General features: G+C 41.9%; 1 protein-coding gene across 20 annotated transcripts in view; it reads right to left on the reverse strand.

Annotated features, from left to right (window-relative positions):
• Positions 1-19116, reverse strand: part of LOC110960005 (pleckstrin homology domain-containing family A member 5-like) — a 318880-nt gene continuing 299764 nt past the window's right edge. For all 20 annotated transcript variants that reach the window (XM_051945227.1, XM_051945282.1, XM_051945226.1 and 17 more), the window contains 6 exons: positions 17364-17555; positions 16508-16627; positions 15830-15943; positions 9196-9341; positions 6877-7043; positions 1-4233 (listed from right to left, as the gene is read on the reverse strand). In XM_051945227.1, coding sequence (XP_051801187.1) covers positions 4199-4233; positions 6877-7043; positions 9196-9341; positions 15830-15943; positions 16508-16627; positions 17364-17555 — 774 coding nt within the window. In that variant the 3' untranslated portion in view covers positions 1-4198. The remainder of the gene's footprint in view (positions 4234-6876; positions 7044-9195; positions 9342-15829; positions 15944-16507; positions 16628-17363; positions 17556-19116) is intronic.

Genomic DNA, 19116 nt, shown 5'->3' on the forward strand with positions numbered 1-19116 from the left:
TTTTAAGAACATCAACATTTATTTCACATGATATAAAACAGATGGGCTATGAACATTTTGCATATTGACCCTAATAATATTAATAATAACCTCTTATAGTTATAATATTCACTCTTCTTCTTTTCAGTGTGTACATAAATTATGCTATCTTATTTAGTTTTTTTTTTTTTTTACAGTTTATACATAATTTAAACTTCCTTTGTGTCCTGGAGCTCCACAGTCCTACTTATTGCTTCGTACATGTGCTATTCGCCGATTCATCACCATCCGTGTCATGTTCTCTGGCTCTTTACTGTATATCTTCTATATGATGTAACCAAAAACAGACAAAAGACACATAAACTGAAAAGCAGACTGCAAACCCAAAGCATTCACATACTATGTGTGTGGTGACAAATTGAAGATGACTCCAACCATCTCCTTGGCGTACACTTTGTCTTGGCCAAAAAAGGGAAACAGCAGAGCAGAGTGTGTATATATGTATATGTATATATATATATATACATATACCCGTGTGTGTGTGTGTGTGTGTGTGTGTGTGTGTGTGTGTGTGTGTGTGTGTGTGTGTGTGTGAAAACAGAGCAATAAGAGATCCTCCAGTCTTCAATCAACATTAAGAAGCAAAATCAAAGCAGGTTAAAATCATCAAATCAAAGAGCATCAGCGGACACTTCGGGGTAAAGTAAAGCACTGCATGTGTGTTGAGTTTTTGGTGCTTAGCCCATCTGTGGTGAGACTTCTAAAGTGCTCCTATATACAGCTTTACGCTCGCCTTCAGCAGCTCATACACAGCTAACATCCCCTCCTCCAGATCTGTAGATTTATCTAATTTTATTAACTCTTATGTTAAGATGACTTTACTACTTAGTAAGGTATCAAAAGCTCTGTATATTGATGTGTGTGTATATATTTAGCAACACAATTCTATGGTGCTTTGTAACCCCAAAACAAGGCGCACATGCAATAAAGACTGTGAAATGGTTTTGTTCAATTTACAACTGTAATTTTTGTGTATTCATAAATGGCTATAAGCAGTCTTTCATGACCTTTTGGAGAAAAAAATAAGAAAACTGACACTCAGTGTCTGTGATGGCATTAGACAGTGGGCTGGTTGGACTGAATCTTCATCATACTTTTGTGTAAAAATATAGTAATCTAAGTTCATGCTTCAGCCAGCATCTGAACTAGCTGGCTTTAGCTGGTTAGCTGTGCTGTAACAATGGCCAAATTATGACAGGAAGTCACAATTTTCTTTACCTACATTTTTCAGAAGTAGACACACACGTAGCAACTTCTCTTCAGTAACTCCACTGGGTGTATTGGAAGCACTGACAGCTCTGCACTCTAAGTAGAAATACTTGGAAAACCCCTAGAAAAAGCTGTCCAGGCCAGAGCCTCATCAACTCCCAAACCACCTGAACCTATTGCCTTCAATGGGAGGTCTGAGCTCCTCATCCAGTCACCGTGTCCACTTTCATCCATGATCTAATTTTTTCAGTCACTACTCAAAGCGTACGACCATCGGTGATGGTTCTAACGTCACTGATCTGTAAAGCTGAATCATCGCCTTCAACTTCAGCTACTGCTTCGCCTTACCAGGCCAAAACAATCCATCCATCAGTAAGAGGAAAATGAGAACACTTTCCTCTTACTGATGAATATGGCCTTCAGATTCTACAAAGGTGTCCAGTTTCATCCAGTCACTAAGGATGAGTCTATGCACCTGCCAAGAAAACTCATTTCATCTACTGGCATTCATGATGTCTGTCTTTTAGGCCTCTACCAACTCTCATGACTATAAGTTGTGGTTGGAAAGTCAGCTGATAAACCGAAAGCTTTATCTTCAACTTCAGTTCCTGCTTCACCTGACCCTCCTGTACAATCCACCTATCAGCCTTGCTTTCCATGTTTCCCCAGTTCAGGAACATGACCTTCACATGCTTGAAATCCTTCACTTGGTACAAGTCACCCCCAACCCCGGAACCAGCAACCCAGCTCACTCCATTTACTAGCCACACCCTCATAGGTTTTTTTTTTTTTTATGAAGTCAATAGAACCACGAATTCTGAGGAGACCATAATGCACACTTCCATCCCATGGCTGCTCCTAGAGATTCTGAGGAGACCATAATGCACACTTCCATCCCATGGCTGCTCCTAGAGATTCTGAGGAGACCATAATGCACACTTCTATCCCATGGCTGCTCCTAGAGATTCTGTCCACTAAAAAAAAAAACTGAAAATACAAGGGATTACCACGATGGAGCTTAAACACCCACTGATGATGGACCTGACTTCCTCTCCTCTTCAGAATATGGACTAAAGCCTTACAAGAGAGACATCTTAAGATATTAATGGGGAGACTGTCTGTCAATTCCTTCTACTAAACCATTTGTGTGCCGGTACGGTCCGGTACTGAGTACTGCCAAAAGATCTGGTGGCGGTACGCCGCCGAGCGGCCTGCTATCGACCATTCACTCAGCAGTACGTGAGTGCGCATGCGTGTCTACTTTCCGTAACACAGCGACAGCTATGGCCAATAGCAGCCAATACCAAGTAGGTGCGCTTGATTTATTGCACTGGGACATTTCCCACAACTCGTCAATAGACGTCAATAAGCGCCGCTTGTGCCGGAACGGGGCGAGCAGTAAATAACACCTGAAATTCCACACGTTCTTGTGATTGGCTGAAAAACTACCAACAGGATTTACAAAGGTTATCATCGACAGATGCATATTTTAAATAAAAATGGAGGGAAACACTTCAAAACAGTCAAAAAATGTTTGTCAAAGTAATAATGCAGAAGAAAATAACCTCTTTGATTAAAAGAAAAGACAGGGACACTGAAGATGGGTTACCACAGAAAATCAGAAACTAACTACTACTAACTACTACTATAACTACTTTAGGCCTCTGTGGAAAATCTTGTAGGTGATGTGTTTTGATGTTTAGTTCCATTCTGAGTGTTTGCTCGTGACCTCATGTCTGTTCTTAGAGCTTTGTATTCTGGATGTTTATCAGTGTTTCAATTAAAGCAAAAAGTTTACTGTATTTTCAAGTGTTATTAATTCCTACCTATTCCATTGGCCTACAGTAAAATATTATTATGTTTTTATTTGTTTGTGTTTTGACTTCGCTATTTTAAAATGCATGAAGTTGGAGTGAGACGAGGGTTTTGGTAATAGTACCGGCAAGAATTTAAAACTACTTTCAACCCGGTTGTGTGTAACAGTAATATGCAGTATTGAATACAACTGTGATATGAATCTGCCTTTACCTGCCTGAATCTCCAATGAAAAGATATAGTCTGTTAAAGTGCTGTCTACAAAGGCGTCTTCTGAACTTGAATGAAGCTGGCAAAAGAAGCACCACAAACAAGTTCTTATAAAGTTAAATCTCATCTGTAAAATCAGTGGGAAAAGAAGCAGACTGTGTACAAGACACAAAGGGGAGGCTACAACCAACATCTACCTCTGGTCTGACTGTGGTCATACTTATCAGTGTGGTGATGCACATCTGAATGGAATATACAGCCAAAAACAGGTCTAAGAAATATTTGTGGATTTGAAAAAGTTCAATTTTTCTGAACATTTGTGTTAATCAATAGGAAACAAACAACTGTACAAGTCTTATTAAACTACTAGCTGTTTGCTTGACTAGATGAAAACATTAGGTCACAGTTTAAAATACCAGCTGACATTGACTTAATTACTTGGTTCATTGCTTACTGCATCATTTCTATACTGGACCTTAAAACAGTTATTGTTGGGACCCAGAAAAAAGCTTTGTCATAGTTTTATACTTGCTCCATTCGGTTTAGGTGCAAACACATAATCTGTAACTTTTCTTGTGAGTAAACCATTTCACAATCTTTTTTTTTTAATGCAGAAATGCTTTGGGACAGATGGGACTCCATAGATTTATGTTTTGCTTGAGGACATATCAGTATTGACAGATCTAACAGGTGCTAAAGATACAGTACTTCTGCCTCTCTCTGTCTGGATGTGATGGCTGCTTGTCTGAGTGTGGACCAGTCTGTTAGCAGCACCGTCACACTTTCTCATTCTCCATGTGGGCATGTAACAGTAGTGTCAAAGTAGTTCTGTTGTAAACGCAGGAAGCCATGGAGCATGCTCTGTGCAGACTGGCTACATCTGGGCTCTACGGGACGCCGGTGTGGATGTCGAGGCTGGCATCACTCACGTGTCGCTGCTCACCAAGGTGAACGTCTGTGCTGCAGGGAGGACAAGACAGAATGGAAATATATTACATTTTTACTTGTTCTATCTCTATTGGTACTATAATGGTTTAATAACCATTATGAGGGGTCACTAAGCATGACAGGAAGATCAGTCAGTATAGTAAAGCACACCAAACTTAATTCGTATATCTCCAAGAATTCCTCCATTCCTCCTCTGGTGAATATCTGCTGGTGGAGCATGTTAATGGTCAAATTGCAGAAGTGCTGCAGTGGTGATTCAGTTACTTTTGAACTCCTGTATGTTGTACTTTTATTATTTACCCACTAGAGTGCGCTGTGTGCTTACTTTGTGTACGACATGTTCCTTCACAAGAACACTGACATACAGTCTATGGACACAGTAGGAGCCCTATTTTAAACATGTGTCTCCAAGCACGCCTGCCGTTTTGGTTCATGTATGTGCAGCAAAACAAATGATAAATAGAATTTGTATATAACCTGGAGGGTGTGGTGGTTACTGAAGTCAGTCTTGGAAGCATTAATGCCTTCACAGCCAAGTCAACCATGGTGAAGTGTGACGACAGCAGTTCAACAAAAGGAGAAATTCACATTGATATCTGGATGGTGCAGAGCGCCTTGACCTAAATGAACACCTGTTAGCGTGTGATTTTTTATTCAGCTACAACAATGAGCAAACGGAAAAAAACCTGATGAAACTGTTCATTTCAAAGCATCCCCCCTAAGCGTCTTCACTGTCATTTGAGTGCGTTTCAAGAATGGAGCATACCATTCTTTTGCAAAAAAAGAAATACAGTATCTCACATAAACAGAGAATACTGAGTCATAACCATGTGTGTAGAGGTGTGTGCTTCTTTTGTAGCTGCCTGCTGTCATTTGATTGAAATAGAATGTCACTGCACTTCTTAAATCAGCACATATCAATATATGTGTTGTGCTGCTTCTAGACTGCTGCAGAGATCATTTCTTTTCACTGAATCCATGCATACAGCTGTGGACAGCAGGTACAGTAGTAGTCACTCATACTATGTTAGAAATCAAAATACATAGTTATGCTGCAATTACTTTATTTTAATGCAGACTGAAACACATCTTAAGACTGCAAGATGATTCAGTGGCAGCAGATGTGTGAGCCAAAACTAGGAACATGTATATTTTTGAGATTTTTGTCTGTCTCAGAGCAGTCTAAGATGCATTTCTCACTAAGTCCCTTTCTGAACCTCCCACCTGTTTGTGCCTCTCCTCACACCTGTGCCAAGTGTGCTCAGTGCAGAACACCAAAATACCACACAGGTGCACAGTTTCAATGTGACAGAATTACTGAGCTGTGGGAGTGCTACTTTCATTGCTTTCAAGATATACCACAAGAAAACTGATTTGTTAGGTGAGTCACTCCACTTTCCCGAGGCCTGTGCTCATCCACAACTCAAATCAGTGGGAACTTTAAGCTGTGAATGAAAACTGAGCAAAAGGAATGGAGAAGATGTTGTCTGTCATCCAAGTTTGAATCATTCCAAAAAGGAAAGCTAATGCTCACAAATAGCGTAGAAAAGGTAGTCTTTCAAATGCTAAACTATAGCTGACATATCTATCGGCTCTAAACTCCACAATGATAGCCATAATAAAAATAATCACACACTATGGCGTGGACTGAAAATGTGCAGATTTCAGCTAGCTGAGAAAAGATCTTGCAGTGTGTCTGACACAAAGAGTGAGATAGTTTGAAACAAAAATGCTCCTCCTGGCAGTCTGATGGGTGTTAAGTAAAGCACACACACACACATCTGTGAAGTTAAAACTGCAGCCTCCAGGAGCAGCAGCTGTGTGGGTGAAGAGAGAAGGAAGTAAATTCTCCCTGCTGCTTGCCTGCAGGGAGAATTTACCTTCAGTCATTGAGCTTTTCTTATGATCACACTAAGAAATCAGACACACACAGGAACACACGCACACATCTGACAAATGCACAGAACGACTTATGCTCCTGGCCACAGTGAGGCGTCACAACTGGAAAGCAATAATGAATATTTCAACAGTCTGGCAAATGCATCTGTACACTCTCCTTCTGAGAGAAGACATCGATCCTACAGAGCTGAAGTTGGATGTGATTAGCTTAGTCTGTTCAAGACTGGAAGTAGAGCATAAGTCGTTCTGTTCAGTGCTCAAAAATACATCTAAATTTGGACAAATTTAGACACTTTCTTTGAAAGTCTACCAAGTGGTGTATTTTATATAAAATACAACAATTGGTAGATTTTCAAAGAAAGTGTATAAATGTACATGTACGTACATTTTTTTCTGCTGTAGCCTGTATAGCCAAATTCAGGTCAGGTCCAAGTCTAAAGAACACTGTCATCAGTTTTAATAGAGAACTAAGTAAAATACTGAGGTTTCCTCCAGAAAAAGTCTTCCAATCTAAATTTCACTAACAACCAATCTGTAAAGTCTTCAGGCTATATTACTTTCATTGTCTCATTTTATTATCTATAATTACTCTTATTTTGCAAAAATAGTCTTCCTGTAGAAAAACTGCCAGATTTGTCAGACAATGACACTTCAATGTCAGACCTTCTTAAAGGGGTTAAAATGGCCTGTGAACAAGTACTGCTCATTTGGATTAAGGTGGAAAATGTGATGACATTTGAAGGAGTTCTTACTTACATGCCATCATGTTGTTGTTGTTGTTGTGTTTCTTGTTGTCTGTTGTCAGCTGGTCGTATGAATCCAGGCTCCTTCCCTGATTCTCCTCTCTGGTGTTTTGTTGCGTCACGTCCGTCTCCTCCTCCTTAGGCTCTGGGCTTGGCGTCTCAGGCTCTGGAGTCTGGAAGCTACATTTAGCAGAAGACAGAGGGTCACAGTTAATCTGCAGTTTCACTAATGAACACTAGAATGTGGCTCCAGCAACATCAGATTACACAGATCCAACAGGTTTAAATGAAATTGGATTCAGTAATTCTGGGCATTGTTCATTGAGTTGACAAGCAAATAACCCCTGTCTACGTCTCTCTGTTAAAGCATAGTACTATGACATCTTTGTAGAATTAAGTCAATTTTCAATTGGGCTCTGTTCTATCGACTTGGTGCAGCCTATGAGTTCATGGAGGTACAGATGTGAAAAGCTTCCATACACATGTAAAGGTCATGTATATCATGATCCCTGCTCCAGCCCCTGTTCTTCTCTGTCCTTCTCCCTCCTTGTCCCTTTGCAATCTGTCTGTTTTGACCTGTCCGTCGCTCTGGCTCCGTCTTCCTGCATCTGTCATCTTTATCTCCCTCTTCTCTCTCTCTCTTTCCCATCTTCCAGGCTGCCTGTACCTGCTAATTGCTGCAATAAGAGACAGCAGCAGTGATCAGCACACCTGCCCCCAATTTCACCTCCTGCCATATAAGCCCACGTCTCTCATGCATTAACCATTCATTCAATTACAGTCAAATTGCCTCAAGACGCTTTACAGAACCCATATGCCTGAACCCCTAGAGCAAACCCCAAGGAGACAGTGGCAAGAAAAACACCCTTTAACAGGGAAAAAAAAAACCTTGAGCAGAACCTGGCTCTTTATGTGGGGGAACTATCTGTCTGCTGGCCAGGCGGGTTGGAGGGACAGAAAAGGTAGAGAGGCAGAGGTAGAGAGGTGGAGTGGGAGGGATGGGAGAAGAGACACAGCGACCCAGATCAACCTAATATCAAAATAAGTCAACAAACCAGTGAAAAAGGTCAATTTTATACAAGAGGCTTCTCTCATAATTGGTACAAGAGGAAGGCTTGGCTAGCTGGATGCAGTCATGCAAATGCTTTATATTGCTTCCTGTGTTTGCTCTATAAAACGGCTGGGACAGACACGGCATGGACTGTTTCAGGAGTAAGAGACATGAAACATTTATCCGAGAAAATAAAGAAACACGAGAGTAGGAGGGCGCATATGGAGAACACCGTTAAGCTAACGATGCTAGGCAAGGCTAACATCGCAACACAGCTAGATGAAGAGTGACACACAGTTACACACTGAACTGTTCTGAAGTGGCCTCCAGTGAGCCCTGATCTGAATTCTACTGAACATCTGTGGAAGGAGCTGAAACATGCAGTCTGGAGAAGGACAGCCTTCACACCTGAGACAGCTGGAGCAGTTTGCTCACCAGGAGTCGACACGTGCAGAAGTCTCTCTGAGAGTTACAGAAATCACCAGACTGCAGTGATTGGTTTAAAAGGTTGTACAACAAAATATTAAGTTAAGGGTACCATCATTTTTGTCCAGGTCTGTTTCATATTCATACAAAGTAATCTTGAACAGAAGAGTACTGTCTGTCTGTATACACACACACATTTATTCCCTTGACCAGATTTTTCTTTGTATAAAGCTGACTTTAACACATCATCCAGCAATGTATTGCACTGATTAATTTTTGGATATTTTGTCTAAATAATATGTGTTTGCTTATGTAATCTGCTCATCATTTTCTGGCTTGTTCACTAAAATGTTGAAATCATCAAAATTGTTGCAGATTGTATTTTTCTTTGTCTGCTAATAGAAAAACCACTTAATTGTTGCAGTTCTGATCAGTTAGTAACATTTAGCTTTATCATAAATTACTGTACAGTATTTTCTGCTCTAGTATTAATTTCTTAATATAGTTAACATAATACTTGAGTCGTCAATTCAACACTAATGCACTGTTTTATGTGCTCAGCTGTATAGATAATTTATTGCCAAAATTGTGGTTACACAATATGTTGTTCATGTTTTGTGCAAAAATGCCTTCCACCCCGGACACAGGCTGTTGTCCCTTCTAACCTTTGGGAGGTGCTACAGGAATCTCTAAACCAGAGCAGCTTCTTCCCTTCAGCTGTCACTCTACACTACAAGTCTTAACCCTCAAACTGTATAAACGTTACAAAATATCCTCACTTTCCCCCTTGTCTCACTGCCCAGGTCTACAGCTCAAACCAGTCCTAACAAGCACAGATGTTTAACTACAACACACCTGTTTTCAGTGGTGGTGTTTGTAGGGGAGCTGGTCAGATCTTGCTCTCTGCTTTCGTCATCCTCAAAGGGCTGAAAGGTCACAATCTCCACTCGCTGAGGCTCTGTGCCCAGATCCAGAATAACTGCCCTCTGGCTTTCACACAGCTGCAACACACACACACCACAACACATAGTTTCATTAGGAAATGGACAATTCACAGGGCAGTAAAAGAAATGATTTACTTTCACACATCAGTATTGTGAGATGCAGTACAAGCTTGTTGAAAAGTAACTTTTATGTCACCATTATAAGATTCTGTTACCTACTAAATACAGCCATAAATGAGCAAACAGCAACATACACAAATATCTGATAACTGACTAAAACAATCAGAAAGTGAGAATCAAAACTTAACCAAATAAAATCAGTCTGTGTAGGTAATAAAGCAAATGTATAAATGACTATTAGGTGAAGAAATGACTTAAATCCTGAATGAGTCACTTCTCTCCACCACTGCTGAGGAATGAGTGCGGTGTGGCGTCACATTGGGGAGCAGCCCAGACCCAGTTACCACTACTGGCTGAATCAAGGAGATAAGCCAGCTAAAGCCAGCCTGGCTTCCTCCACATTCCCAAAAAATCCTCTGTTTTTTCTCAGATTACACTTGGAGACACAATGGTCGATTAGCTGCTGTGTGGCAGATTAGCTGCTGTGTGGGATTATAGACGGAGAATTTAACAGAGCCTTTGTTTGTCCTCCACCTGTCACCTCCAACTATTGTAGCAGTTTACCACCAGTCTAGGTCTCCACCACACATGCTGTTATTTCAAATGACTACTGTGCCCTTCACTGATTCATGAGCTTGCCATTAGTCTGCTGGATGCTGCCAGTAACTATGATTTTCTCACTTCTGCTGCCGCCAGGTTCCTGTATTTAGGCTCAACATGAACGGTGTACTGCAGGAATTATGGCACTTCTGTTGACAACATGCAGTGGAGGAAAGCAGATTTAATATAAATAAAATTCTGACATGCTGCACTTGATAAAGTGCATCATATATTAAAGCAAAGTATTTTCTACATAATTTTTACTCTCTACATACACCTTTACTCAGCATAGCCTTAACAGCAAAACCTGCATCATTAACGCATTGATGTAACTTGATTTCATACGCAGACTGTCTGTACATCTCTGTGCAACAGAGGCATTTTATTCAGCCTTATTCATACATTGTTTAAGTTATTTGTAACTCGAAACATTCATAGATGTTGTATAGTCGGCGGCAGCATGGCTCAGTGGGTAGAGTGGCCGTCTTGTAACTGGAAGGTTGCTGGTTCGATCCTCAGCCCGTCAAGCTCATATCGAGGTGTCCCTGCGCAAGACACCGAACCCCTAATTGCTCCTGGTGGGTCGTGGGTAGCGCCTTGCATGGCAGCTTCTGCCATCAGTGTGTGAATGTGACGTATCATGTAAAGCGCTTTGGATAAAAGCGCTATATAAATAGAACCATTTATAGTCTTTGCTGAGTGATTGTGATTGAGTGCTGGACTTTGCTTTAATATATGATGCACTTTAACGAGCTGCAATATTAAAGTGATGAACACATGAATGAAATAATTACTGAGGCATACTAATCAATAACATGATGCAATCCATTGTTCTAAAATAGGCCTTTCTGCATATGCAAAACTTCTGGGAAAGTATACACAATGCTCGTACTTTAGTGCTTTTATTGAAGGCAGATTTTGAAGGTATGCCTTTTTTATGTTTATGTTTTTTGTGTTCTTTTTATATGACCACCCATTAAATTTTAACAACAACCTTTGTGACCAACCCAGATACGAGGGTTCATTGACTGAAATTCAAATGCTTACGTTTCAGTGAATGCAATGACACTGTCCAGCTGTGCACAGCCCATCCATAACCATCAGAGACAGCACAGAGACACAGGCATACACACAGACCTCAAATTGGAGGAGCAAACATTTAGTGTGTTGCTGCTGCAGCTGTTTCCAGGAGTCTGTCCTCTGAGTTTATTAAATACCTGCAGCATCTGAGAGCAGCCGAATGTCTAGGTGAGCACCTGCAAGGAAAGAGAGCTGCCACACAACACATTAACATCATTAATCCCTTATAATTAGTGATTAATGATGTTAATGTTGTGTGGTGTGGCAACCATTTTATATGGCACTAACACTGCCATTAGTTTGATAAATTATCATCACGTGGACAGAATTCTCAGTGTGGAACTCATAAATAATCAATGGATGCTCCATGGATAAACATTTCCCCTCAGATGCTTTGCAGCATCCCTTCTCCTGGATAATTTTTGAAGAGTAGTCATCCTGATAACCAGAATGTGAAATGTACCTGTATTAGCTATGTACATCAGATAACCGGTAGCATGAACTGTAAAATAAGAAGCAACACCAAGGTATATTAGTGCGTGATTTCTGAACTCTCACATAGTGGTCACCTGCAGCTGAAGCCAAAATCATTCGCTCCCCTTGTGAAATCAGACACAACCTATGATTTCTGCATGGAAATTACCATTAACAACAAGTGGTTTATGGTTTATTTGTTTCCAAAATGACAAAGACAAAATGTTCACTAAGTTTGATTCGGACATTTTATTGATTGATTTAAGTTGAAACAAGAAAAGGTAAAAATGGCAAGGATAAATTATTAGCCCCCTGGCAATCAATAGTTAATAGTGTGCCCTTTCTGTGCCACAACTGACATCAGCCTCCCAGAGTGGTTCTTTGCTATGTTGTCACATGTCCGCTGAGGGATTTTGACACATTCTCACAATGCAAATTGTTCTAGCTGGTCCAGACTGCATGACTTCTGAGCACGGACATCCACTTTGGGACCCACCACAGATACTCAGTAGGACTGAGATCTGGGTTCTGTGTGGGCCACTGCAGGACCTTGGTTTTAGGGTCCTTTAAGAACTGTTGGACCAATTTTGACGTATGCTTTGGGTCATTGCCTTGTTGGAAGACCCAGTGGCGACCCAAGCCTAGACTAAGAGCAGATTTCTTCAAATTATACCTGAAAATGTCAACAGAATTTTCTTTTTTCATGATCAAAGGTCAAGGTTAAAGGTTCTTTCTTGTCATATCATTCCACATTTGCACATGCAACAATACAAAATTGGACCCTGGTCCCGGTTTCAGCCATAAAAATGATGCCATGCACCTGAACAACCCTCCCTGTGCCTAAGGCTGCAAAACAGCCCCACAGCATGATGCTCCCACCACCATGTTTACCTGTGGAAATGGTGTTCTTAGGCTTTCTTCCCCAATCATAAGCAACATCCATGTGGACAAAGAGGTCCAGTGTAGCCTCATCAGACCTTTGGTCTAATTTCCAAAACTCATCTGTACCTCTAAAATGTTCATGGCAAACCTCAGTCTGCCTCTGATGTGCTGCTCTTTGAATAAAGGGCTTCTTCTGGGACAATGGCCTTGAAGCCCACCATGATGAAGAGCCCTCACAGCTACACTAAATTGCCAAAAGTATTCGCTCACCCATCCAAATAATCAGAATCAGGTGTTCCAATCACTTCCATAGCCACAGGTGTATAAAATCAAGCACCTGGGTATGCAGACTGCTTTTACAAACATTAGTGATGTTGTACATTTCCCCACTGTGGATTAATAAAGGTTTAATCTATCTATCTATCTATCTATCTATCTAGTGAAAGAATGGGTTGCTTTCAGGAGCTCAGTGAATTCCAGACTTTAACTGTGATAGGATGCCGCCTGTGCAACAAATCCAGTCGTGACATTTCCTCGCTCCTAAATATTCCACAGTCAACTGTCAGCTGTATTATAAGAAAGTGGAAGTGTGTGGGAACGACAGCAACTCAGCTGCCAAGTGGTCGGCCACATAAACTGATGGAGCTGGGTCAGCGGATGCTGAGGCGCATAGCGCCAAGAGGTGGGCAACTTTCTGCACAGTCAATGGCTACAGACCTTCAAACACTTCATGTGGCCTTCAGATCAGCTCAAGAACAGAGCTTCAGCAGAGAGCTTCATGGAATGGGTTTCCATGGCCGAGCAGCTGCATCCAAGCCGTACATCACCAAGTGCAATGCAAAGCGTGGGATGCAGTGGTGTAAAGCACGCCGCCACTGGACTCTAGAGCAGTGGAGACGCCTTCTCTGGAGTGACCAATCGCACTTCTATATCTGGCAATCTGATGGACCGGTCTGGGTTTGGCGGTTGCCAGGAGAACCATACTTGTCGGACTGCATTGTGCCAAGTGTAAAGTTTGGTGTAGGGGGGTTTATGGTGTGGGCTTGTTTTTCAGGAGCTGGGCTTGGCCCCTTAGTTCCAGTGAAAGGAACTCTGAATGCTTCAGCCTACCAAGACATTCTGGACAATTCCATACTCCCAACGTTGTGGGAACAGTTTGGAGCTGGCCCCTTCCTCTCCCAACATGACTGTGCACCAGTGCACAAAGCAAGGTCCATAAAGACATGGATGACAGAGTCTGGTGTGGATGAACTTGACTGGCCTGCACAGAGTCCTGACCTCAGCCCGATAGAATACCTTTGGGATGAATTAGAGTGGAGACTGAGAGCCAGGCCTTCTGGTCCAACATCAGTGTGTGAGTTCACAAATGTGCTTCTGGAAGAATGGTCAAAAATTCCCATAAACACACTCCTAAACCTTGTGGACAGCCTTCCCAGAAGAGTTGAAGGTGTTATAGCTGCAAAGGGTGGGCCGACGTCATATTGAACCCCATGGATTAGGAATGGGATGTCACTTACGTTCATATGCCAGTCAAGGCAGGTGAGTGAATACTTTTGGCAATATAGTGTATTCCAAGTGTAACTCCAAAAGAGGGGTCAGTCAACTTGGCCCCCGACCAAGTCGTCCCCATACCAAGTCGGCCCCTAGTCTACTCGGCCCCATTATGACAGCAATTACAGCCAGTTTTAGCAGTTATTGCAGTGACTGCAATGATTGTATTGTTAGTAATACAGGGCTATTATGACAGCAGTTACAGGCAGTTTTTGCAGTTGTTGCAGTAAATGATTGTAATGTTATATACTGATGTATGTAATGAACTGATGTACTGAAATGAACTGATGTAATGGTAAATGGTCTCTGTTGTTCATATTATAATTCAAGCCGGCAGTAACATACAAAGTTCTGGCCAATTGGATTGGATTAATTAATAAGCTGGCACCTATTCACTGACAGTCAACACTGGCCTCAATTGTGTTTGTGATAAGGGGCCAAGTTTGCATGGGGCCGACTTGACTATGGGCCGACTTGGCTGGGGGCCAACTTGACTGTGAACCCTCCAAAAGAAGTGTAACTCCAAAAGAGGCAAGGCCAGCAACAATCATCTTGCCAGATGTCTGAGGCTTCTGACATTGCTGATACCCCTGACTATTTTCCTCTTCAGAGTTCTTGAAATCTTGTGCTGTCAACCACGCCCAGGCTTATTTCTTACAGAATTTGTCTCTTTGTACTTGGCAGTGATGCAACGTACAGCTCTTCTAGTCACTGTGAAATGCTTAGAAATGGCAGTACAGCCTTCCCCCTTATTATGAGCCTCCACTATCTTTTTCCTAAGCTCAAGACTGATTTTCCTTTGTCTTTGACATGGTGAATAAGAATACTTCTTCTCAATAATAATAACCCCTCAAGCTCAATGCTGACTGAATGCTCAAGTGTTGTTAGGAAGCCAATTGCCTGCACAGGTGTGGTTTGAAAGCTGATTGGTTGATAAGGTGTGCTTTGAAAGCAAAACTTCACATGCTAATATTTTTGATCACCCCATTTTTCACTATATTTGATATAAAGCAAGTCTAGAAAAATTTTTAAATTCCAAAATGTACCAAAAGCTACTAAATAGCACCGGTGAATGTTTGACTATATTAAGTTTTATCAATGATGCAACCACTGGGCAGAATTTTAGGAAAATGCTCCATGGGGGGATAATTTTGGCCTCAACTGTAGCCTCTATCCTCCAACATCCATCCATCCATCCATTCTCTATACACGCTTTATCCTCACTAGGGTCATGGGGGGTGATGGAGCCTATCCCATCTGACTCAGGTGAAGGCAGGGGACACCCTGGACAGGTCGCCAGTCTGTCACAGGGCTACATATACAGACAAACAATCACACTCACATTCACACCTATGGGCAATTTAGAGTAACCAATTAAACTCAGAATATTTTTGGACTGTGAGAGGAAGCCGGAGTACCTAGAGAAAACCCACACATGCACAGGGAGAACATGCAAACTCCATGCAGAAAGATCCCAGGCTCAGGCCGGGACTCGAACCAGAGATCTTCTTGCTGTAAGGCGAAAGTGCTAACCACTACATCACTGTGCAGCCCTATCCTCCAACAGCAAAACAGAATTCCTGAAATTTAGCTATGGATTTTGGTTTTGTGCCACCCCAAGAGTTTTAGTGTCCCCATCTGGCACCGATGATGTGTACGCTGTTACCCCCAGATGTAAATGACACTGCTTCTCCCTCATTTCATTTGGACAGCCAGTGTCTTGCTCTGCTTTCTAGTGTGGCTGCTCAGAAATACTTTAAACACACTTAAATTCTTTACAGATAGGTCGTGTTATTTAATTTTCGTGTGAATGGAAGCTAAAGCGGTGTCTACAGTACCTCACTGTCTGTGCTGCTGGCCTGTGGCTTCTTCACACTCTGCAGGGTCATGTCCCTGTCCTGCTGTTTTTCCTCACACCTGGCATCTTTCACCTCCTCCGCTCTCTGCACCTCCTGTAGATTTAAATAGAATCAAGTCATGAGCTGTTTGTACAGAAGTGTGTGAGGCTTTACACACCTTTTTTGGCATATTGTACACTGCAGCATATGAATAAAGGTTTATACACCCGACTGTTATTTTTTTCAGAACATTAACATTAATAAAAAGCAGCAAAGTATGGGAAATAATTGAATGAAAAATAGTGTTACATAGATAGTAAATTATGTAATATTGTATCTGCAGTTAGTAAGTTGGTGTCTGGCATGCTAAGGAGCAAAACAGCATTTTAACACTGGGAGCATTTTTGAATGACACAAAGAGAATCCAGAGACCTTCTTCATAGTTTTAAATTTAGTATGAGGCCATTTGAGAAAACAGCTAACTGAAACTCTCATCCAAATAGAACACCTGGATGTTGTCTATTTACTACAGAATGAGCATGTACAGCTGTCCTCCACACAACAGGACATCTCCAATCCTCCACAGAACCAATGGTGGTGCAGTTGGAACTTGTTAACATCTTCCTGAATGTGGTTATGGCTATAGTGTAAAAAAAATGTGAACAAAGAGCCATGAACCTGCGTTGACACAGCCTCGGCATCCGTCTTGCTCTGCTCCATGTGAGCTGCCTTTAGCTGCTGCAGAGCCGCCTCCAGCTGTACAGGGTCTGCACAGGCCCCCTCTGTCTGGCTGCGATTCTGCACACACACACACAAACAACAGCACACACACACTTGAATTAAATCCAGACTGAAAATGTTTGACAGTTTTCAAAGCTGAAGGAAAAGTGAAACACAGTGCCACTAAGCCACCATGTATAGAGTGTCAGCCCGATCTCACGAGGATTCGTGAAACTGTCACGTAAGTTTTAGTTTCGGTTTCGTGCGCACCAACACGATTTCGTCATGTTTTTCGTGCCGCTCACCACGAAATGCGCACCAATGTATTTTAAACGGCGGACTTTTCGTGCCACCCAGAACGTATTTCAAACGAATGTGTGTATTATATTTTTAATGTAAAACCATGGCGAATCCAACGCTATATTTTGCATGACATCGTCCCTAACCATAACCCTAACCATAACCCGGTGGTACACTTACCTTTTTTTTTTTTTTTTTTTTTTTTTTTTTTTTTTCCCAATTTGCATAGGAATTTCAAGAATGTCCGGCGGCCGGCGGCCGCAAACGCGATCACACAAGCAGTATACGCCGATGGACAGCTTAGATCGTCATGAATCCGCTGGTATAAACCACTTTCAGCTGTGATTACCACAGCGGGTTTCGTTGTGAGCAACACGAAAAACATTTCGTGGTGAGCGGCACGAAAAACATGACGAAATCGTGTTGGTGCGCACGAAAAAGAAACAAAAAATTTACGTAACAGTTTCACGAATCCCCGTGAGACCGTGTTGAGAGTGTGTGAGTGTGACATCACCTGCAGGACAATGAACGGGTTGTCTCTGCTGAAGGAGGGTGAGCGAGATGGAGTCTCTCTCTTCTTTTCACGGAGTGAGGAGGCCTGCTGGTTTCTTCTTATCCTCTCTAGCTGCTCCTCCACACTCATTCTTGTCCTACCCACCTCTCTCTCCCCAAATCCTGTCTGATCCACTGCACTCCTGGGACGATCCTGCATAGGACAAGGCTGAGTGTAAGATTATCTTGCAATAAACCATGACTTTACATAGTTTCTGGAAGAAGGTATAAATTGTTTATCACAAATCATGTGATTAATTTGTAAGTCAGTCCTGAAATTTGTCTTTGCTCTAGTGGATATTTACATTTTCTCAAAGTGTGTGGAGTCCTCCTGGAACACTAGATCGGTTACTACAGTTCTGGAGATGATCCACAACTGCATCTTACCGTTTATGGATAACATTGCAAGAAGCTTCTCATCAGGAACTACAAAATACTTAAAGCTCAAATAAGAAGTGTTGTGATGCTACATGCTATTCATCTTTAATGTACTTGTCTGTATCTGTGCATCGACAGTGCCTTGTGAAAGTATTCGGCCCCCTTGAACTTTTCAACCTTTTGCCACATTTCAGGCTTCAAACATAAAGATATAAAATTTTAATTTTTTGTCAAGAATCAACAACAATTGGGACACAATCGTGAAGTGGAACGAAATTTATTGGATATTTTAAACTTTTTTAACAAATAAAAACCTGAAAAGTGGGGCGTGCAATATTATTCGGCCCCTTGCATTAATACTTTGTAGCGCCACCTTTTGCTGCAATTACAGCTGCAAGTCGCTTGGGGTATGTCTCTATCAGTTTTGCACATCGAGAGACTGAAATTCTTGCCCATTCTTCCTTGCAAAACAGCTCGAGCTCAGTGAGGTTGGATGGAGAGCGTTTGTGAACAGCAGTCTTCAGCTCTGCCCACAGATTCTCGATTGGATTCAGGTCTGGACTTTGACTTGGCCATTCTAACACCTGGATACGTTTATTTGTGAACCATTCCACTGTAGATCTGGCTTTATGTTTTGGATCATTGTCCTGTTGGAAGATAAATCTCCGTCCCAGTCTCAGGTCTTTTGCAGACTCCAACAGGTTTTCTTGTATTTGTCTCCATTCATCTTCCCATCAATTTGAACCATCTTCCCTGTCCCTGCTGAAGAAAAGCAGGCCCAAACCATGAGGCTGCCGCCACCATGTTTGACAGTGGGGATGGTGTGTTCAGGGTGATGAGCTGTGTTGCTTTTACGCCAAACATATCGTTTTGCATTGTGGCCAAAAAGTTAGAGTTTGGTTTCATCTGACCAGAGCACCTTCTTCCACATGTTTGGTGTGTCTCCCAGGTGGCTTGTGGCAAACTTTAAACGAGACTTTTTATGGATATCTTTGAGAAATGGCTTTCTTCTTGCCACTCTTCCATAAAGGCCAGATTTGTGCAGTGTACGACTGATTGTTGTCCTATGGACAGACTCTCCCACCTCAGCTGTAGATCTCTGCAGTTCATCCAGAGTGATCATGGGCCTCTTGGCTGCATCTCTGATCAGTCTTCTCCTTGTTCGAGGTGAAAGTTTAGAGGGACGGCCGGGTCTTGGTAGATTTGCAGTGGTCTGATACTCCTTCCATTTCAATATGATTGCTTGCACAGTGCTCCTTGAGATGTTTAAAGCTTGGGAAATCTTTTTGTATCCAAATCCGGCTTTAAACTTCTCCACAACAGTATCTCGGACCTGC

The sequence above is a fragment of the Acanthochromis polyacanthus genome, chromosome 1 (assembly GCF_021347895.1).
Source record: "Acanthochromis polyacanthus isolate Apoly-LR-REF ecotype Palm Island chromosome 1, KAUST_Apoly_ChrSc, whole genome shotgun sequence".
In the NCBI taxonomy this organism is placed as follows: Eukaryota; Metazoa; Chordata; class Actinopteri; family Pomacentridae; genus Acanthochromis; species Acanthochromis polyacanthus.